We start from the raw sequence: 20,921 nt of genomic DNA on the forward strand, positions 1-20,921 counted from the left end.
TGGCAGGAGCACTAAACTGGGGAATTCCATCCCTAAACCCCAACAAGGGGAACACAAACAACTTTATTCCGAGGATTAAACCAGCTGGAGCATGCTGGGCTCAGGGCAGCAGCGTGGGCAGGACAGAGCAGCCCTGGGTGCCACTTTGGCCACTCAGCCAGAGCCCCAACCGGGCAAGCTGGACATCCACTGCAGCCACAACTGCTCTGCTCTCCCCCTGCTCACCCCGTTCTGCCCCTCAGGTACGCCAGGATCTCCTGCAGCTTCTGGAGGAACATCAGCAGGGTTTGATCTGGGAAGGAAGTGTCCATGACGGTGCCAGGCTCTGGTTCTGGTGGCTCTGGTGGCTCTGGCGTGGGGGGCAGGGTGGGTTGTGGGGTGGCAGGGGTGGCTCTGGTGGCAGAGGTGGGCTGTGGGGTGGCAGAGGTGGGCTCTGCCAGGCTCAGGCCAGTCAGGCTGCAGATCCACTCGCGGAAGTGCTGGGTGGAGGTGTAAATCCCAGGTCTCCTGGCTCTGGCACAGCCTCGGCCCCAGCTGGCCACTCCAACCAGCCAGAAGTCATCCCCAGCGCTGTCCTTGCAGACCAGGGGACCTCCGCTGTCCCCCTGTGCAGGAGAGAGGGGTCAGGGGTGCTGCCAGAGCTGCACTCCTGGCTGTTCCCATGGAAATTCCCATGGAAAGGTCCTGCTGGAGCCTCCAGAGGCTGGGCTGGGAGTGGGTTTGGGGTTTGGCAAGGGTGGGCTTTGCCTCAGCTGTGCCCAGCGAGCAGGAAAGAGCAGAGAATGGATATTGCAGGAAATGCACAGCCTGGGGCTGCTGGGAGCACTGGGGGGGTGTGTGGGCAGAGTGGCAGGCCTTGGGGACATGGGGACAGCGGGCAGGGAGAGGGGATGGGGATGGGAGCCAGGGGACAGGGATAGGGACATGGGGATGGGGATGGGGATGGGGAGGGCAGTTTCAGGAAAGGCAAGGCAAGGCAAAGCAAGGCAGCCCTGTCAGCGGTGAGGCCCCGGGGCTGGGAGGTCGCTGTCCCCATTGTCACCTGGCAGGTGTCGATGCCGCCCCGCGGGTACCCCGCGCACAGCTCCTGGGGGTGCACAGCCCCCCCGTACCAGCGGCTGCTGTTGCACAGCTGGACATCGATCAGCCGCACCTTGGCCTCCTGCAGCACCAGCCGTGGGCTCGGGGCTGTGGGCACAGCGGGCACTGAGAGCCTGTGGGGCACTGAGAGCCTGTGGGGCACTGAGAGCCTGTGGGGCACTGAGAGCCTGTGGGACACTGAGAGCCTGTGGGGCACTGAGCACCTTGTCCAGGGCTGGGGAGTGCCCCACAGAGCCCCTGTCCTGCTGTGCCCCTGTCCCCCTCTGTCCCCACCAGGAGTCCATGCCCTGGCCTAGCTCAGCTCTGTCCAGCCCAGCCATGTCCCCGTGGTCCCCAACTCATCCTCAGTGCTGTGCCTACTCTGGGCACTGCTCACTGTCCGGGGTGGCACTGCCCCCTGTCCCCTGTGTCCCTCACCACTGTCCGGGGTGGCACTGCCCACTGTCCCCTGTGTCCCTCACCACTGTCCGGGGTGGCACTGCCCCCTGTCCCCTGTGTCCCTCACCACTGTCCGGGGTGGCTCTCCAGCCCGCGATGTAGCAGGTTCTGAGCTCGGGCACTGCCAGGGAGCTGTCAGGCACACAGGCCAGCTGGATGTAGTCGCTGCACTCCACAGGCTGCTCCAGCTCCAGCAGGGCGATGTTGTTCCTGGCCGTGGCAGCCACGTACTCCTGGTGCACCAGCAGCCTCTTGATCCCGAACATGCCAGCCTGGTGGCCTGGCCGGCTCAGGTCGGTGGCTCCCATCACCACGTGCCACCCGAGGACACTCCTGGCAGGGACAGGGAGGGTGACAGAGAGCAGAGCCAGGGGCTGGGGCGGGACAGGGTGGTGCAGACTGTGCCCTTTTCACTGCTCTGGGGACATCCCTCTCCCTGCTCTGAGACCTCGCCTGTCCCTCCTCTGGTGACATCCCTGTCCATGCTCTGAAGCCTCTGTTGTCCCTCCTCTGGGGACATGTCTGTCCCTGCTCTGGAGCCTTCCCTGTCCCTGCTTTTTTTGACATCCTTGTCCCTCCTCCAGGGCCTTCCCCCTACCTGCTCTGGGGCCTCCCCTGTCCCTGCTGTGGGGACATCCCTGTCCCTGCTCTGGAGACACCACTGTCTCTGCTCTGAGGACGTCCCTGTCCATTCTCTGGGGACATCCCTGTCCCTTGTCCTTACCCAGTCCTGACGAAGCAGCTGGCAACCGTGAGGACCCACAGGGGGTGGATGAGTGCCCCCGAGCACATGTGCCACGTGCCATTGTCCCAGGTGGCCTGGATGCTGACGATGCCAGGCCAGGCCCCGGGATGGACAGCGAGGACAGTGGCGTTGGCAGAACCCAGAGATCTGTGCTCAGGGATTGTGGAGCTTTCATCCAAATGCATGGGCCTGAGGCCACAGGTGCCTCTGGAAGCACAAAGGTGTCACTGTCCTGCTCAGGGACAGCAGGGCCAGCAGGGACAGCAGGGCCAGCAGGGCCCCGAGGGACACGGCTGTCCCTGGTTCTGCTGCCAGGGACCCCCCGAGTGTCCCCCGAGCCCCTGGCAGCCCCGGGGCACTGACCTGCAGGTGTCCCAGGTGGCCCAGGCGGGGCTGGCCAGGGCCAGCAGCACGAGCAGCCCCAGCAGAGCCATCGGGGAGCACAGCAGGTGGCAGGGCCAGCAGCCAGGTGGCACCTGCGGCAGCCACGGTGCCACCAGCCCGGGGTGATGTCACAGAGGGCAGGGACAGGGGAACCGTGGAATGCTTTGGGGTGACAGAGGGACATGAGTGATCCCGTGGAGCAGAGGGAATGTTCTGAATCCAGGGATCCCAGCTGGGCTGCAGCTCCAGCACTGAGGGCACAGCGGGGACAGCCCAGAGGTGACCTGGGTGACAGAGGGGACAGCCCTGGCTGGCAGCAGCAGCTCGGGGTGAGCACCTCCAGCTCCTCCACGACCCTCAGGATTCCCAGCTCAGCTCTTCCCATTCCTGTTCTGCTCAAGTTTCAAATTGCTTTTCCCAGGAATTGCCCCCTGAGGCTCTGCTGGGCAAAGCTGGGCTGGAGGAGTTTCTCTCTCTCTCCCTCTGCCAGGCTGTGCCGTTTGGAGCTAAACCCACGGGAGGAATGAACCCAACCCAAAGATCCTGCCAGAGCTTTTGAGGTAAGAGGTGCAATTGGAAGGAAAGATTGCAATAAATGTAACGAATACAGGAAAATTTGGGTTAAAACCTCCCAGTCAGAGCACAGCCTCACACCCTGTGGTTGGGTGGTGGTTGGGTGGTGGTCTCAGTCTGGGTCAGCAGAGCTGTTGAAGTGCTCCAGGGGCAGGTCTGCTCCTCCTGCAGATGTCCAGTGGTGGTTGTTTCATCCCAAATCCCCAAATTTCAGGATTATATTCCCTAAAACGCAGGCAGGAATGCTCAGGAGCTGCCCAGGACCTCCCCCAGGGTGTGGATTTCCACACTGGGATGGAATCCCAATGAGTTATAGGATATTCCCAGAGTCCCTGCAGGTTGTCCTGCTGCACCATGGAGTTTCCAGCCTGTCCCACCCATCCTAAAGCTCACCAGAGGTGCTGGAGATGGTGGTGGAATGATGGGTGACACCCCAAATTCTCCCTCCCTCCACTCCTCCCCAGCTCCCCCTTGTCTCTCCCCAAACCAGGAGCCAAAACAGCTCTTTTCTCCCACATTGTCCCATCCTGGTCATGCACGGGAGAGTGAATTGGGCTGAAAACGAGGATATTTGGGAACAAGAACAACTCTATTTCAGACCAAACTGGAGTTTGTCAGCAGGGCGGGTGGAGGATGAGCAGGACAGGGCTGGCTGTGACACCAGTCACAGGGCTGGCTGTGGCACCAGTCACAGCCCAGTGGGACCAGTAGGGATCCACTGCAGCCACAACTGGAGCTGCTCTCCCTGCTGCAGCTCAATCTGCTCAATCCATCCCTTCCTTGATGAACTCCAGGAACTCCTGCAGGTTTCCAAAGAGTCTCGCCAGGATGGCTTTGGGGAATGAAATGGTTATAAGTGTGTCTGGTTCTGGTTCTGGTGCCGGTTGTGGTTCTGGTTCTGGTTCTGGCACTGGGACCAGTTCTGGTTCTGGTTCTGGTTCTGGCACTGGGACCAGTTCTGGTTCTGGTTCTGGTTCCTCTTCTAGTTCTGGTACCAGCTGTGGCTCTGGTACCAGGATTGGTTCCTGCTCTGGTTCTGGTGGTTCCTCCTCCTCCTCCTCCTCCTCCTCAGCTGGGCTCTGAGCTGCCTCTGGCGGCAGCAATCCCATCTGCACCTGGATCCAGGTGTGGTAGTGCTGCGTGGAGGTGAACACCCCTGGCCGCTTGTCCCCAGCGCAGCCTCGGCCCCAGCTGGCCAGTCCCACCAGCCAGAAGTAGTCGGCGGCGTTGTCCTTGCAGACCAGGGGACCTCCACTGTCCCCCTGTGCAGGAGAGAGGGGTCAGGGCTGCTCTGGGGACACAGCCACACCGCGGGGGTACTGGGAGCACTGGGTGGGCTTTGGGGACAGAGCGGCAGGCCTTGGGGACATGGGGACAGCGGGGAGGGATGGAGGGAGGGGATGGGATAATGGGATGGGATAATGGGATGGGATGGGATGGGATGGGATAATGGGATGGATGGGATCATGGAATGAGGTACAGGACAGGGACATGTAGATGGGGAAGGGAAGGGATACAGGAGAGAGACCCTTGGAAAGGGAAGGGCAGCCCTGGGACATGGGACAGGCTGGGCCGTGCTCCCTGTGCTGGTTTAGGGGATCCCATGGGGCCGTGGCTGGGCTCAGGCTCCCCGTGCTCGCTGTCCCCATTGTCACCTGGCAGGTGTCGATGCCGCCCCGCGGGTACCCCGCGCACAGCTCCTGGGGGTGCACAGCCCCCCCGTACCAGCGGCTGCTGTTGCACAGCTGGACATCGATCAGCCGCACCTTGGCCTCCTGCAGCACCAGCCGTGGGCTCGGGGCTGTGGGCACAGCGGGCACTGAGAGCCTGTGGGGCACTGAGAGCTTGTGGGGCACTGAGAGCCTGTGGGGCACTGAGAGCTTGTGGGGCACTGAGAGCTTGTGGGGCACTGAGAGCCTGTGGGGCACTGAGAGCCTGTGGGGTCTGTGGGGCTGAGCACCTTGTCCAGGGCTGGGCTGAGCCTCTGTCCCAATGTGTCCCTGTCCCACTGTGCCTTGCTGAGGCCCTGTCCCAATGTCCCACTGTGTCCCTGTCCTGCAGAGTCCCTGTCCCACTGTGCCCTGCTGTGCCCCTGTCCTGCTGTCTCCTTGCTGTGTCCCTGTCCCTGCAGAACCCCTGTCCCACTGTGTCCCTGTGCCCCTGTCCTGCAGAGCCCTTGTCCCGCTGTGTCTGCACATAGCCCTTGTCCTGCTCTGTCCCTGTCCCCTGATGTCCCCACCAGAGGCTCCATGCCCAGCCCTAGCTCAACTCTGTCCAGCCCAGCCATGTCCTTTAGTCCCCACCTCCCCTTTCCCCCTGTCCCCTGTGTCCCTCACCACTGTCCGGGGTGGCACTGCCCCCTGTCCCCTGTGTCCCTCACCACTGTCCGGGGTGGCACTGCCCCCTGTCCCCTGTGTCCCTCACCACTGTCCGGGGTGGCTCTCCAGCCCGCGATGTAGCAGGTTCTGAGCTCGGGCACTGCCAGGGAGCTGTCAGGCACACAGGCCAGCTGGATGTAGTCGCTGCACTCCACAGGCTGCTCCAGCTCCAGCAGGGCGATGTTGTTCCTGGCCGTGGCAGCCACGTACTCCTGGTGCACCAGCAGCCTCTGGATGTGGCGCAGCTCCGTCTGGTGGCCTGGCCGGGTCAGGTCGGTGGCACCGATCACCACTTCCCACACGGAGAAGTCCCTGAGAGAGCGGTGACAGGGAGCTGAGCCACCAAATGGGGCAGCCCAGCAGCTGCTCGTGCTGTGGGGACATCCCTGTCCTAGCCTTGGGGACATCCCTATCCTAACCTTGGGGACATCCCTGTCCCTTCTCTGAGGACATCCCTGTCCCTGTGCTCTGGGTACTTCCCTGTCCCTGCTCTGAGGACATCCCTGTCCCAGCCTTGGGGACATCCCAGTCCCTCCTCCTCCTCACCTGGCCCCAAAGAAGCAATGTGCCACCGTGAGGACCCACTGGGGGTGGATCAGAGCTCCAGCACACATGTGCCACGTGCCATTCTCCAGGGTGGCCTGGATGCTGACGATGCCAGGCCAGGTCCCCGAGGGGACACCAGGGCCACCCACGGTGAGGGAAGTGACATCAGTTGATCCCAAATTCCCGTAGTCCCCATCTGTGGGGTCGTAGCCAGTAACCAGTGAGCTGTGGTCAAAGGCCAAGGGTCGGAGCCCACAGGTGCCCCTGGAAGCACAAAGGTGTCACTGTCCTGCTCAGGGACAGCAGGGCCAGCAGGGCCAGCAGGGCCAGCAGGGCCAGGGGCCCCGAGGGACACGGCTGTCCCTGGTTCTGCTGCCAGGGACCCCCCGAGTGTCCCCCGAGCCCCTGGCAGCCCCGGGGCACTGACCTGCAGGTGTCCCAGGTGGCCCAGGCGGGGCTGGCCAGGGCCAGCAGCACGAGCAGCCCCAGCAGAGCCATCGGGGAGCACAGCAGGTGGCAGGGCCAGCAGCCAGGTGGCACCTGCGGCAGCCACGGTGCCACCAGCCCGGGGTGATGTCACAGAGGGCAGGGACAGGGGAACCGTGGAATGCTTTGGGGTGACAGAGGGACATGAGTGATCCCGTGGAGCAGAGGGAATGTTCTGGATCCAGGGATCCCAGCTGGGCTGCAGCTCCAGCACTGAGGGCACAGCGGGGACAGCTCAGAGGTGACCTGGGTGACAGAGGGGACAGCCCTGGGTGGCAGCAGCAGCTCGGGGTGGACACCTCCAGCACCTCCACGACCCTCAGGATTCCCAGCTCAGCTCTTCCCATTCCTGTTCTGCTGAAGTTTTAAATTGCTTTTCCCAGGAATTGCCCCCTGAGGCTCTGCTGGGCAAAGCTGGGCTGGAGGAGTTTCTCCCTCTCTCCCTCTGCCAGGCTGTGCCGTTTGGAGCTAAACCCACGGGAGGAATGAACCCAACCCAAAGATCCTGCCAGAGGTTTTGAGGTAAGAGGTGCAATTGGAAGGAAAGGTTGCAATAAATGTAACGAATACAGGAAAATTTGGGATAAAACCCCCCAATCAGAGCACAGCCTCACACCCCGTGGTTGGGTGGTGGTTGGGTGGTGGTCTCAGTCTGGGTCAGCAGAGCTGTTGAAGTGCTCCAGGGGCAGGTCTGCTCCTCCTGCAGATGTCCAGTGGTGGTTGTTGCATCCCAAATCCCCAAATTTCAGGATTATATCCCCTAAAACGCAGGCAGGAATGCTCAGGAGCTGCCCAGGACCTCCCCCAGGGTGTGGATTTCCACACTGGGATGGAATCCCAATGAGTTATAGGATATTCCCAGAGTCCCTGCAGGTTGTCCTGCTGCACCATGGAGTTTCCAGCCTGTCCCACCCATCCTAAAGCTCACCAGAGGTGCTGGAGATGGTGGTGGAATGATGAGTGACACCCCAAATTCTCCCTCCCTCCACTCCTCCCCACCTCCCCCTCGTCTCTCCCCAAACCAGGAGCCAAAACAGCTCTTTTCTCCCACATTGTCCCATCCTGGTCATGCATGGGAGAGTGAATTGGGCTGAAAACGAGGATATTTGGGAACAAGAACAACTCTATTTCAGACCAAACTGGAGTTCATCAGCAGGGCAGGTGGAGGACGAGCAGGACAGGGCTGGCTGTGACACCAGTCACAGGGCTGGCTGTGGCACCAGTCACAGGGCTGGCTGTGGCACCAGTCACAGGGCTGGCTGTGGCACCAGTCACGGCCCAGTGGGACCAGTTGGGATCCACTGCAGCCACAACTGGAGCTGCTCTCCCTGCTGCAGCTCAATCTGCTCAATCCATCCCGTCCTTGATGAACTCCAGGAACTCCTGCAGGTTCCCAAAGAGTCTCGCCAGGATGGCTTTGGGGAATGAAATGGTTATAAGAGTGTCTGGTTCTGGTTCTGGTTCTGGTTCTGGGATTGGTTCTGGTTCTGGTTCTGGTTCTGGTTCTGGTGCCGGTTCTGGTTCTGGTTCTGGTTCCGGTACCAGCTGTGGCTCTGGTACCAGGATTGGTTCCTGCTCTGGTTCTGGTGGTTCCTCCTCCTCCTCCTCCTCCTCAGCTGGGCTCTGAGCTGCCTCTGGCGGCAGCAATCCCATCTGCACCTGGATCCAGGTGTGGTAGTGCTGCGTGGAGGTGAACACCCCTGGCCGCTTGTCCCCAGCGCAGCCTCGGCCCCAGCTGGCCAGTCCCACCAGCCAGAAGTAGTCAGCGGCGTTGTCCTTGCAGACCAGGGGACCTCCGCTGTCCCCCTGTGCAGGAGAGAGGGGTCAGGGGTGCTCTGGGGACACAGCCACACCGCGGGGGTACTGGGAGCACTGGGTGGGCTTTGGGGACAGAGCGGCAGGCCTTGGGGACATGGGGACAGCGGGGAGGGATGGAGGGAGGGGATGGGATGGGATGGGATGGGATGGGATAATGGGATGGGATGGGATGGGATGGGATAATGGGATGGGATGGGATGGGATGGGATGGGATAATGGGATGGGATGGGATAATGGGATGGATGGGATAATGGGATGAGGTACAGGACATGGATGTGTAGATCGGGAAGGGAAGGGATACAGAAGAGAGACCCTCAGGATGGGAAGGGCAGCCATGGGACATGGGACAGGCTAGGCTGTGCTCCCTGTGCTGGTTTAGGGGATCCCATGGGGCCGTGGCTGGGCTCAGGCTCCCCGTGCTCGCTGTCCCCATTGTCACCTGGCAGGTGTCGATGCCGCCCCGCGGGTACCCCGCGCACAGCTCCTGGGGGTGCACAGCCCCCCCGTACCAGCGGCTGCTGTTGCACAGCTGGACATCGATCAGCCGCACCTTGGCCTCCTGCAGCACTGCTCCAGGGCTCAGCACTGCGGGGACAAATGGCACTGAGCCCCTGGCACCTCCCTGGGCTGTGCCCCCTGCCCAGGGCTGGGCTGTGCCCCTGCTGGCCAGCTCTGTCCAGCCCAGCCATGTCCCTGTGTCCCCAACTCATCCTCAGTGCCGTGCCTACTCTGGGCACTGCTCACTGTCCAGGCTGGCATTGACCACTGTCCAGGCTGGCACTGCCCACTGTCCGGGGTGGCACTGCCCCCTGTCCCCTGTGTCCCTCACCACTGTCCGGGGTGGCTCTCCAGCCCGCGATGTAGCAGGTTCTGAGCTCGGGCACTGCCAGGGAGCTGTCAGGCACACAGGCCAGCTGGATGTAGTCGCTGCACTCCACAGGCTGCTCCAGCTCCAGCAGGGCGATGTTGTTCCTCTCGCAGGCTGGGTCATACTCCTGGTGGCTCAGGATCCTCTGCACGTGGCGCAGCTCAGCCTCGGGCTCGGGGTCAGTCAGATCTGTGGCTCCAACCAGCACCTGCCACACGGAGATGTCCCTGGGGAGCAGATGGACAGAGGGGTGACAGGGAATTGCAGAGCCAGGGAATGTGACAGGCAAATTCCCACCCTGCACTGAGCACCTGCCTGTGCTCTGGGGACATCCCTGTCCCTGCCTTGGGGACATTCCTGTCACAGCTCTGAGGACATCCCTGTCCCTGCTCTGAAGACATCCCTGTCACTGCCCTGGGGACATCCCTGTCCCTGCTCTGGGGACATCCCTGTCCCAGCCTTGGGGACACCCCAGTCCCAGCTGCTCCTTACCTCACCCCGATGAAGCAATGTGCCACCGTGAGGACCCACTGGGGGTGGATCAGAGCTCCAGCACACATGTGCCACGTGCCATTCTCCAGGGTGGCCTGGATGCTGACGATGCCAGGCCAGGTCCCCGAGGGGACACCAGGGCCACCCACGGTGAGGGAAGTGACATCAGTTGATCCCAAATTCCCGTAGTCCCCATCTGTGGGGTCGTAGCCAGTAACCAGTGAGCTGTGGTCAAAGGCCAAGGGTCGGAGCCCACAGGTGCCCCTGGAAGCACAAAGGTGTCACTGTCCTGCTCAGGGACAGCAGGGCCAGCAGGGCCAGCAGGGCCAGCAGGGCCAGGGGCCCCGAGGGACACGGCTGTCCCTGGTTCTGCTGCCAGGGACCCCCCGAGTGTCCCCCGAGCCCCTGGCAGCCCCGGGGCACTGACCTGCAGGTGTCCCAGGTGGCCCAGGCGGGGCTGGCCAGGGCCAGCAGCACGAGCAGCCCCAGCAGAGCCATCGGGGAGCACAGCAGGTGGCAGGGCCAGCAGCCAGGTGGCACCTGCGGCAGCCACGGTGCCACCAGCCCGGGGTGATGTCACAGAGGGCAGGGACAGGGGACCCGTGGAATGCTTTGGGGTGACAGAGGGACATGAGTGATCCCGTGGAGCAGAGGGAATGTTCTGGATCCAGGGATCCCAGCTGGGCTGCAGCTCCAGCACTGAGGGCACAGCAGGGACAGCTCAGAGGTGACCTGGGTGACAGAGGGGACAGCCCTGGGTGGCACCAGCAGCTCAGGGTGAGCACCTCCATCCAGCACCTCCACAACCCTCAGGACTCCAGAATTCCCAGCTTGAGAATCAGAACACATTCCTGTTCTGCTCAAGTTTTAAATTGCTTTTCCCAGGAATTGCCCCCTGAGGCTCTGCTGGGGAAAGCTGGGCTGGAGGAGTTTCTCCCTCTCTCCCTCTCCCTCTCCATCCTCCTTCCCCTCCCTCCACTCCTCCCTGGCTCCCCCAAATCAGACCCAACCCCACTCGTTATCCCATGGATCCCAGATTGTCCCATCCTTGATTCACCCAGGAGACTGAACTGGACTGACAGCGTGGCTGATGGGGAACAGGAACAACTCTATTTCAGAACAAACTGGATTTCCCCAGGGAGGGCTCAGGGGAGCAGTGTGGGCAGGACACAGCAGCCCTGGGCACCACGTTGGCACCACAGCCACAGCCCCAGCTGGGCCTTCTGGACATCCACTGCATCCACAACTGATCTGCTCTCCTCCTGCTCAACCCAGTTTATCCCTCAGGAACTCCACGATCTCCTTCAGGTTCGCAAAGAATCTCAGCAGGATGTCTTTTGGGAATGAAATCGTTATAAACTCCTCTGGTCTCGGCTCTGGTTCTGTTACTGGTGGCTCCATGAAAACGGTTGGGATTGGGGTCAGGGTTGGCTCTGGTGGTGGAGGAGCTTCTTCTTCTGGGGACAATCCCATCTGGAGCTGGATCCAGCCTCGGAAGTGCTGTGTGGAGGTGAACACCCCTGGCCGCTTCTCCCCGGCACAGCCTCGGCCCCAGCTGGCCAGTCCCACCAGCCAGAAGTAGTCACCGACGCTGTCCTTGCAGACCAGGGGACCTCCGCTGTCCCCCTGGGCAGGAGAGAGGGGTCAGGGGTGTCAGGGCTGCTGCTGGCCTTGGGGACATGGGGACATCGTGTGGGAATGAACAGATGGGGAAGTTTCAGGGAAGTTTCAGGGAAGGGAAGGGAAGTTTTGGGAAGGGAAGGGAAGTTTTGGGAAGGGAAGTTTAGGGAAGGGAAGTTTAGGGAAGTTTAGGGAAGTTTAGGGAAGTTTAGGGAAGTTTAGGGAAGTTTAGGGAAGTTTAGGGAAGGGAAGGGAAGGGAAGGGAAGGGAAGGGAAGGGAAGGGAAGGGAAGGGAAGGGAAGGGAAGGGAAGGGAAGGGAAGGGAAGGGAAGGGAAGGGAAGGGAAGGCAGCCCTGTCAGCGGTGAGGCCCCGGGGCTGGGAGGTCGCTGTCCCCATTGTCACCTGGCAGGTGTCGATGCCGCCCCGCGGGTACCCCGCGCACAGCTCCTGGGGGTGCACAGCCCCCCCGTACCAGCGGCTGCTGTTGCACAGCTGGACATCGATCAGCCGCACCTTGGCCTCCTGCAGCACCAGCCGTGGGCTCGGGGCTGTGGGCACAGCGGGCACTGAGAGCCTGTGGGGCACTGAGAGCTTGTGGGGCACTGAGAGCCTGTGGGGCACTGAGAGCTTGTGGGGCACTGAGAGCTTGTGGGGCACTGAGAGCCTGTGGGGCACTGAGAGCCTGTGGGGTCTGTGGGGCTGAGCACCTTGTCCAGGGCTGGGCTGAGCCTCTGTCCCAATGTGTCCCTGTCCCACTGTGCCTTGCTGAGGCCCTGTCCCAATGTCCCACTGTGTCCCTGTCCTGCAGAGTCCCTGTCCCACTGTGCCCTGCTGTGCCCCTGTCCTGCTGTCTCCTTGCTGTGTCCCTGTCCCTGCAGAACCCCTGTCCCACTGTGTCCCTGTGCCCCTGTCCTGCAGAGCCCTTGTCCCGCTGTGTCTGCACATAGCCCTTGTCCTGCTCTGTCCCTGTCCCCTGATGTCCCCACCAGAGGCTCCATGCCCAGCCCTAGCTCAACTCTGTCCAGCCCAGCCATGTCCTTTAGTCCCCACCTCCCCTTTCCCCCTGTCCCCTGTGTCCCTCACCACTGTCCGGGGTGGCACTGCCCCCTGTCCCCTGTGTCCCTCACCACTGTCCGGGGTGGCACTGCCCCCTGTCCCCTGTGTCCCTCACCACTGTCCGGGGTGGCTCTCCAGCCCGCGATGTAGCAGGTTCTGAGCTCGGGCACTGCCAGGGAGCTGTCAGGCACACAGGCCAGCTGGATGTAGTCGCTGCACTCCACAGGCTGCTCCAGCTCCAGCAGGGCGATGTTGTTCCTGGCCGTGGCAGCCACGTACTCCTGGTGCACCAGCAGCCTCTGGATGTGGCGCAGCTCCGTCTGGTGGCCTGGCCGGGTCAGGTCGGTGGCACCGATCACCACTTCCCACACGGAGAAGTCCCTGAGAGAGCAGTGACAGGGAGCTGAGCCACCAAATGGGGCAGGCCAGCAGCTGCTCGTGCTGTGGGGACATCCCTGTCCTAGCCTTGGGGACATCCCTGTCCCTGGTGTGGGGATATCCCTGTCCCTGCTCTGGGGACATCCCTGTCCCTGCTCTGAGGACATCCTTGTCCTAACCTTGGGGACATCCCTGTCCCTTCTCTGAGGACATCCCTGTCCCTGTGCTCTGGGTACTTCCCTGTCGCTGCTCTGGGGACATCCTTGTCACTGCCTTGGGGACATCCCTGTCCCAGCCTTGGGGACATCCCTGTCCCTCCTCCTCCTCACCTGGCCCCAAAGAAGCAATGTGCCACCGTGAGGACCCACTGGGGGTGGATCAGAGCTCCAGCACACATGTGCCACGTGCCATTCTCCAGGGTGGCCTGGATGCTGACAATGCCAGGCCAGGTCCCCGAGGGGACACCAGGGCCACCCGTGACGAGGGAAGTGACACCAGAAGAAGCCAAAGTTCTGTAGTCCCCATCTGTGGGGTCGTAGCCAGTAACCAGAGAGCTGTGGTCAAAGGCCATGGGCTGGAGGCCACAGGTGCCCCTGGAAGCACAAAGGTGTCACTGTCCTGCTTGGTGGCTGCTGGGACAGCAGGGATAGCAGAGCCAGCAGGGCCAGCAGGGCCCCGAGGGACACGGCTGTCCCTGGTTCTGCTGCCAGGGACCCCCCGAGTGTCCCCCGAGCCCCTGGCAGCCCCGGGGCACTGACCTGCAGGTGTCCCAGGTGGCCCAGGCGGGGCTGGCCAGGGCCAGCAGCACGAGCAGCCCCAGCAGAGCCATCGGGGAGCACAGCAGGTGGCAGGGCCAGCAGCCAGGTGGCACCTGCGGCAGCCACGGTGCCACCAGCCCGGGGTGATGTCACAGAGGGCAGGGACAGGGGAACCGTGGAATGCTTTGGGGTGACAGAGGGACATGAGTGATCCCAGTGTCACCTCCTGCTGTCACACGCTGCTCCAAGCTGGTGACACCTCGGGAATAAACTCAGACAGAGCTGCATCCATAGAATAATTCATCATTAGCACTCTTGCTAATATATTATAAATTATAACTAGTGATTAGTTATTATTTATAATAACTAAGGATATTCAATATCTCTTTGCCTTGCTGCTAACCTCACACTAGCATTGCAATATTAAATATCTAATAATTTAATTTAATTTAATAACTAATATCACTGCAACACTTTGGTAATATGTGAAATAACACGTATTTCTAATTTATTAATATTAATCTGTATTATTGCTAATAATTTGCATTATTATATTACTATAGTCCTGTTGCTCACTATATATTATTACTATTTGTTTGCATCACCACTGATATTTTTATTTTAATTACTACTTATATTAGTACATTAGTAATCGGTATTCTTACTATTAATTAGTATTCTTATTATTAGCCTGTGTATTACCACTAATATCACTCTTTTAATTACCACTCTTAATACTACACTGTGATTAATAGCAATATTAATACTAATAATCTGTATTTTTGCTAATACATTTATGTAATAATACCGCTAATATTATTATTAATTATTACTAATAATGATTGTGTTTTATATTACGGTGATATTGGGCAATAATAGTCGTTAATAATAAGAATAATTTACAGTCATTTTAATAAATTTGTGGAAGCAAAGGTGCCAAACCTTGTGGTAGATGGAAAGGGATTTTGATAGTGTTTTTTCTCTCTTAATTCCGTTATGTATTTTATATTATATTATATTATTTATATTATATTGTATTATATTATGTTACATTACGTGTTTTAGTGTAATAAATTTATTATGCTATATTTTATTTTAAGTCCAATATATTTATGTACTATTTACATTTTATTATTTTATTATCTATTATTCTATCATACCACGTTAAGATCCATTTTCTATATAATATAAAAAGCCTACAATATAAAATATATAATTTTAGTACATCCTTCGCATAACATAAAATCATTTGCATACGATATAAAATATCACACATACTTTTAACGCATTAAAACACAAACTTATGACAGATTGTATTTATCTAATATAGATAAATACAATCTAGATAGAGAATATATTTATAAAAATATATTTTATAAATATATTTTAATATATATATAAAAATATAGAGAGAATATATATATAAAAATATATATAATGTATATAAATATATAGAGAATATAAATATATAGAGAATATATTTATAAAAATGGTTTCAGACCTTTTCCTGCATTTGCCGTGGTGGGTGGGGATGGGCACATCTGGATGGGTAAGGGAAACAGCTGGATGGGCAGGAGGATGGATGGATGGATGGATGGATGGATGGATGGATGGATGGATGGGTGGATGGAGGAACATCTGGCTGGGGCCCAGGCGGGCAGCGCACATCTGGCAGGGCGCGGGCAGGTGAGTCACAGCTGGCAGGGACACCACTGAGTCACAGCTGGCCGCGACCCAGCAGGGCGAGCCGCAGCTCGCAGGGGCACCGCCGGGCCTGGGGGCAGCGGGCAGGGCCGGGGGCACATCTGGCTGGGGGAGGCACATCTGGATGGGCAGGGAGGCACATCTGGCGGGGCGGGGCGGTGGCGCAGGGCGGGGCTGGGCGGGGCTGGGCTGGGCTGAGCGCGGCTCGGGCGGGCGGGAGACAGCCGGACCACGGTGAGGGGCGCGGGCTGGGCTGTCCCCTCTCGCGGGGGTGGCGGGGCCGGGGGTGTCCCCTCTGCCCGGGCGGGGCCGGGGGTGTCCCCTCTGCCCGGGCGGGGCCGGGGGTGTCCCCGCTCCCCGGGAATGGCGGGCTCGGGGATGTCCCCTCTCTCCGGTCTCCGAGCATCCGGGGCCGGGGGCTCCGAGCATCCGGGGGGCGGGGGCTGCAGCTTACCGCGCTGCCCTAGAGCCACCCCGCCACTGCCCTAGAGCCGCCCAGCCCCCTGCCATAGAGCCACCCAGCCCCCTGCCCTACAACTGCCCCAGCCCCCAACCCCATAACCCCCCTGCCCCTGCCCTATACCTCCCCCAGCTCTCTACCCTAGAGATGCCCCAATCCCCCCGCCCCATAGCCCCCCTGCCCTATAGCTGCCCAGCCTCCAGCCCCATAAACCCCCCGGACCGTGCCCTATAGATTGCCCAGCCCCCAGCCCCATAATCCCCACGCCCCTTCCCATTGTCCCCTTCTCACACCGCGTGGGGCGCTCGGATGTCCCCGGGGTCCCTCCCTCGCCACGGGGGGCTGGGTTTGGGGCGCCCCGCTGGGGTGACCGCGAGGTTCGGGGTGACGCCGGGGTTCTGGGGTGACCGCAGGGTTTCGGGGTGCTCGCTGCTGAGCGTGTCGCCCCGCGTCCCCAGGAGCTGCCCGGCAGGCGGGTCCGGACCTCGGCATGGCGCTGCTCCCCGTCGTGGCGCTCTGGGCTCTGTCACCCCTCCTCGCCCGGGCAGGTAGCCACCGGCGGTGGGTGAGGGGTCCGAGCAGACCCCCCGCTCCCCGGGGACCCCTTGGGAACCCGCTGTCCCCGAGGGCGCGCGGCGAGGCGGCGGGCGGGGCGGGGGGGACATTCCCGGCAGGGCGGTGACTCACGGGGCTTGGCACCGGCGAGCCCTCGGGCCGGGCACGAACCGCTGCTCGGCCCCGTGCCACCCCCGGTGTGCCCGCTGCCACCGCCCGGTGTCCCGCTGCCACCCCCCGGTGTCCCCGCTGCCACCCCCCGGTGTGCCCGCTGCCACCCCCCGGTGTCCTGCTGCCACCCCCTAGTGTCCCCGCTGCCACCCCCCGGTGTCCCCGCTGCCACCCCCTGTCCCCCAACAGAGCCCCCTCCTCCCGGCGGTGTCCCCCGGTGTCCCCCTGTATGCCATCGCTGGGGTCACTGTGGGGTGACCGCGCTGTCCCCACGGCAGACCCGCCGCCCGTCCCCGTCACTGTCACAGCGGCCATCGGCGAGGACGCGTGCCTGCCGTGCGGCACGGAGCCCTGGGGTGCCCTGCGCGGTGTCACCCTCAGCTGCACCCAGCAGGCTGGCGGCCACCAGGTCCCCGTGCTCAGCCACCGCCTGGGCTGGCACCCTCCGCCCACCGAGCCGGGCTGGCACCCGCCGCTGCAGCCCGACAGCCGCTTTAGGGACAGGGTGGCCTTCTGCGCCGCGGGGACAGGGGACGCCGGGGTGTCCCTGCTGCTGAGGAACCTCAGCGACCCCGATTTCGGGAATTATTCCTGCTACGCCTCCCGCGCCGCCGCCCCGCAGCTGCTCTGCTCGCTGGTGCTGCAGCCCGCGGTGACAGGTGAGAGCGCGGGGTGACACTGTCCCCGTCGGGGTGTGTCCAGCCCTGTCCCCAGCTGCGTGGTGCCGGAATTTGGGGGTGTCCCCATTCCCTGGTGTGTCTGTCACCTGCGCTGTCCCCTGATTCATCCCTGTCCCCATCTGGGCGGTACCAGGTGTCCCCTGCTCTGAATTTGGGGTGTCCCCATTCCCGGGTGTGTCTGTCCCCTGCTCTATCCCTGTCCCCATCTGGGTGGTGCCCGGTGTCCCCTGCTCTGAATTTGGGGGTGTCCCCATTCCCGGGTGTGTCTGTCACCTGTGCTGTCCCCTGCTCCATCCCTGTCCCCATCTGGGAAGTGCCAGGTGTCCCTGCTCTGTCCCCCTGGCACATTTGATGTCCCCACGTTCCCTGATGTGTCTGTCCCTTGTCCCACCCGGCTGGCACCCAGCGCCCCGCTCTCTGCACCCCGGGGCAGTTTGGGGGTTCCCAGTCTGGCACGGGACAGGGAGCATGGCAGGGTCGGTCCGGGCCGTGTCCCCAAGTGCCAATGTCACCCCACAGAGGTCCCGAAGGCGGCGGAGCCGGACATGATCATGGTGATTTGTGTCCTCACGGCCGCTTTCACCGCCGTGGCCATCGGGGTGGTCATGTGCAACCGCTGGGGGGGACACTGCTGGGGACGGACAGGTGGGTGTGGGGACACGGGGGGTGCTGGGGGGAACGGGTGGGTGCTGGGGGGCACGGGGGTCCTGCGGGGCACTGAAGGTGCTGAGGGTGGGATGTAGCTGCTGTGGGATTGGGGTAGCTGGAGATCCCCTGGTCCAAGCAGGGATGGGATTATTCTGGGTGGGGAGAAGTTTTCCAACTCCTTTGTGGAGATTGGGATGGGATGGGATGGGATGAAGATGATGATGATGATGGCATGGGATGCAATAATAGGATGGAGTAATGGGATGGGATAAAGGGATGGGATGGGATAAAGGGATGGGATGGGATGGGATAATGGGATGGGATAAAGGGATGGGATGGGATAAAGGGATGGGATGGGATGGTATAATGGGATGGGATAAAGGGATGGGATAAAGGGATGGGATGGGATAAAGGGATGGGATGGGATGGTATAATGGGATGGGATAAAGGGATGGGATAAAGGGATGGGATGGAATGGGATGGGATGGGATGGGATGGGATGGAGAAGGGATGCAGAAGGGATGGGGATGAGGTTGGGATGAAGGTGGGGATCAGGACAGGGGCAGGGATGGGGACAGCAGCTCTATGGGGACACCAGGTGCCACTCCTCACCCTGCCGGGTGTGCCGTGAGTGCCACACGGGTGTCTTGTCACTCTCTGTCACCCTCTGTCACTCTCTGTCACCCTCAGCTCAGGGTCCAGCTCAGGAGCCCGGAGCCGTGGCTGGAGGGGAAGAAGGGGAGGTGGCCTTGAGTGACATGAAGAGTCTCAACACCTGAGGTCACCCCAGCAGGACAGGCCCACGTGTGACACCGGCCCAGGAGGTGGCCCTGATTCCCCTGAACTGGGGGGGACAGGGCTGGGGCGATGCTGTGGGACAGGGAGGGACAGGATGGCTGAGGGGCTGCAGGATGGCTTGGGGCAGGGCAGGGGTGACCCCAAAGCCTGGAGGGACAATCCCTCAGACCCCAAATAAAGCACGTGGCTCCGGAGTGGGGTGAGCCCTCCTTCCCCCCGCGAGGGGCAGGGGGATGGGATGTGGGGTTCGGGCAGGGATGGGGGTCCTGGGCAAGGGTGGGGTGTGGGGGTGCGGGGACAAGGTGGGACATGGGGTGCCACACAGGGCTGTGTCCCCTTGCTGGGACAGGGTGGGAGGGTGCTGGAGTGGAATTACAGGCAGGGATGATGGGACGTGGACGGGATCCCCATTTAGGGTTAGGCTGTGGGTGTCCCGGGGGTGTCCCCATTTAGGGTTAGGCTGTGGGGGTCCCGGGGTGTCCCCATTTAGAGGTGACCTGTGGGGGTGTAGGGGGTGTCCCCATTTAGGGCTGGGTCGTGGGGGTCCCGGGGGTTTTCCCCGTTTAGGGACAAGCTGTGGGGGTCCCGGGGCTGTCCCCATTTAGGGGTGACCTGAGGGGGTGTAAGGGATGTCCCCATTTAGGGGTGACCTGAGGGGGTCCCGGGGTTGTCCCCATTTGGCTCTCCCCACCCACGCTCGCTCCCCCACGGCCGCTGGGCGGCGCTGCCGGGGGTGGGCGGAATGCCCCGCCCACAGACACGCCCATCACTCCATATATGGTAATACCCCGTACAAAAACCACGCCCCCTCTGACGTGGCCACGCCCCCTTGTCCCGCCCATAGCCCAAAGGCGCAGAGGGAAATTTGGGATCTTTGGGATCTTTGGGATCCCGCAGCACCCCGGGGGCTCCTCGGGCTGCTTCTCCCCCCTCTCTCCTTCTCCTCCTCCTCCCGCCGCGGTCACTGCAGCTCAGCGGAGCCACCAGAGCGTCCCTTCTCCTTCCCTGCGCCCTCTGTGCACCCCTGTGCCAGCCACATGCCATCCTTGTCCCCAAACACCCTGTCCCCAAAACCTGACCATCCCTGTCACACCCACACCCCGTCCTTGTCCCCAAACACCCTGTTCCCACAATGTCACATCCACCCCCCGTCCTTGTCCCCAAACACCCTGTCCCCACAACCTGTCCCATCCCTGTGCCATCCACACCCCGTCCTTGGCCCCAAACACCCTGTCCCCACAATGTCCCATCCACACCCCGTCCTTGTCCCCAAACACCTTGTCCCATCCACATCCTATCCTTGTCCCCAAACACCCTGTCCCCACAACCTGTCCCATCCACATCCCATCGTCCTTGTCCCCAAACACCCTGTCCCCACAATGTCCCATCCACACCCCGTCCTTGTCCCCAAACACCCTGTCCCCAGTCACCCTGTCCCTCACCCCGCTGTGGATTTGGGCTGCAGCACGATGGACAGACGCTAGTGAGTCACTAGAGCACCAAGGGGGTTTTTGGGATCGGTTCCTCTGTCTGAATCTCACATCTTCCTCCGGGAACCACCGTTCCTCCTTCCTCCCTCTGCTCCCGGGGATTTCCAGCTGTGCCGAGCCCGGGCACAGCAAATAAATAATAAAAAATGGAATAATAATGACAAATTAAATAGTAACTATGAGCTGGTGCTCCCTCCAAGCAAAGGGTGAAGGGACAAGGTGACAGTGTGACGGGACAAGGTCACAGCTGTCCTCTCTGCCCACGCCAGCCAAATAACTGAAATGTGATGCAAAAAAATAGGGCAAAATTCACCCACAAAGTACGATTTGGGGGTGGAATCCTGTTCAGAAAAAGACCTGTTGCTTTTCCCAGTGTGCCAGAATTGGCCAAAGCTTCCCAGCTCGGGCAGCAGAGGGGGATGGAGGAGGTTTGGGCTCGCAGTTGGAGAGGTCACCGAGGATGCAGCACTGGACATTTTTGGGCTGATTTCAGCAAATTCTGGTCACAGACTCAGCCACGTCCTTTCAGGAAAGCCCCGAATCACCCCAGCGGGCCGAGTTTGAGGGATGAGGACTCTCCCGCGTCCCTGCTGTCCCTCGTGTCCCTTCAAGGACTAGCACCGGGGGCAGAAATCAATTATTAATGACAGCCATCGTTATAAAATCCACCAACCCCTCGGAGGCGCGGGGTTCTGTGGGGCGGGGAGCGCGCGGTTCGGGCAGGTTGGGGACAGCGGGATCATCCCGGCGGGATTCGGGATGGATTCGGGATG

General features: G+C 60.8%; 6 protein-coding genes and 1 long non-coding RNA gene across 7 annotated transcripts in view; 2 read left to right on the plus strand and 5 right to left on the minus strand.

The window, feature by feature from the left end:
* Positions 1-20,921, plus strand: part of LOC146442951 (acrosin-like) — a 73,634-nt gene that overhangs the window by 12,271 nt on the left and 40,442 nt on the right. The gene's annotated exons all lie outside the window — the stretch shown is intronic.
* Positions 37-2,855, minus strand: LOC146442953 (acrosin-like). Its single transcript, XM_085080116.1, has 6 exons — positions 2,648-2,855; positions 2,264-2,491; positions 1,607-1,872; positions 1,043-1,188; positions 406-605; positions 37-366 (listed from the first exon to the last, which is right to left on the minus strand). The coding sequence occupies exons 1-6, from the start codon at positions 2,716-2,718 to the stop codon at positions 222-224; spliced, it is 1,056 nt and encodes a 351-aa protein (XP_084936242.1). The 5' UTR covers positions 2,719-2,855; the 3' UTR covers positions 37-221.
* Positions 3,998-6,937, minus strand: LOC146442954 (acrosin-like). Its single transcript, XM_085080129.1, has 5 exons — positions 6,593-6,937; positions 6,166-6,429; positions 5,666-5,931; positions 4,897-5,042; positions 3,998-4,503 (listed from the first exon to the last, which is right to left on the minus strand). The coding sequence occupies exons 1-5, from the start codon at positions 6,661-6,663 to the stop codon at positions 4,006-4,008; spliced, it is 1,245 nt and encodes a 414-aa protein (XP_084936255.1). The 5' UTR covers positions 6,664-6,937; the 3' UTR covers positions 3,998-4,005.
* LOC146442955 (acrosin-like) lies at positions 7,906-10,404 on the minus strand. Its single transcript, XM_085080141.1, has 5 exons — positions 10,257-10,404; positions 9,830-10,093; positions 9,299-9,564; positions 8,909-9,054; positions 7,906-8,457 (listed from the first exon to the last, which is right to left on the minus strand). Exons 1-5 carry the CDS (start codon positions 10,325-10,327, stop codon positions 7,999-8,001), a joined length of 1,206 nt encoding a protein of 401 aa, XP_084936267.1. The 5' UTR covers positions 10,328-10,404; the 3' UTR covers positions 7,906-7,998.
* Positions 10,942-13,918, minus strand: LOC146442956 (acrosin-like). The gene is made up of 5 exons (XM_085080154.1): positions 13,643-13,918; positions 13,214-13,477; positions 12,622-12,887; positions 11,853-11,998; positions 10,942-11,455 (listed from the first exon to the last, which is right to left on the minus strand). The coding sequence occupies exons 1-5, from the start codon at positions 13,711-13,713 to the stop codon at positions 11,096-11,098; spliced, it is 1,107 nt and encodes a 368-aa protein (XP_084936280.1). The 5' UTR covers positions 13,714-13,918; the 3' UTR covers positions 10,942-11,095.
* On the minus strand, positions 15,122-20,912 carry LOC146442957 (uncharacterized). Its single transcript, XR_014856159.1, has 3 exons — positions 20,822-20,912; positions 20,101-20,256; positions 15,122-15,310 (listed from the first exon to the last, which is right to left on the minus strand). It is a non-coding gene; the product is annotated as an uncharacterized LOC146442957 (long non-coding RNA).
* Positions 15,545-18,907, plus strand: LOC146442958 (uncharacterized). Its single transcript, XM_085080168.1, has 5 exons — positions 15,545-15,580; positions 16,265-16,354; positions 16,811-17,191; positions 17,732-17,857; positions 18,551-18,907. The coding sequence occupies exons 2-5, from the start codon at positions 16,297-16,299 to the stop codon at positions 18,637-18,639; spliced, it is 654 nt and encodes a 217-aa protein (XP_084936294.1). The 5' UTR covers positions 15,545-15,580; positions 16,265-16,296; the 3' UTR covers positions 18,640-18,907.

Source organism: Lichenostomus cassidix, chromosome 1Aa (genome assembly GCF_008360975.1).
Source record: "Lichenostomus cassidix isolate B80296 chromosome 1Aa, HeHo_3.0, whole genome shotgun sequence".
NCBI lineage: Eukaryota > Metazoa > Chordata > Aves > Passeriformes > Meliphagidae > Lichenostomus > Lichenostomus cassidix.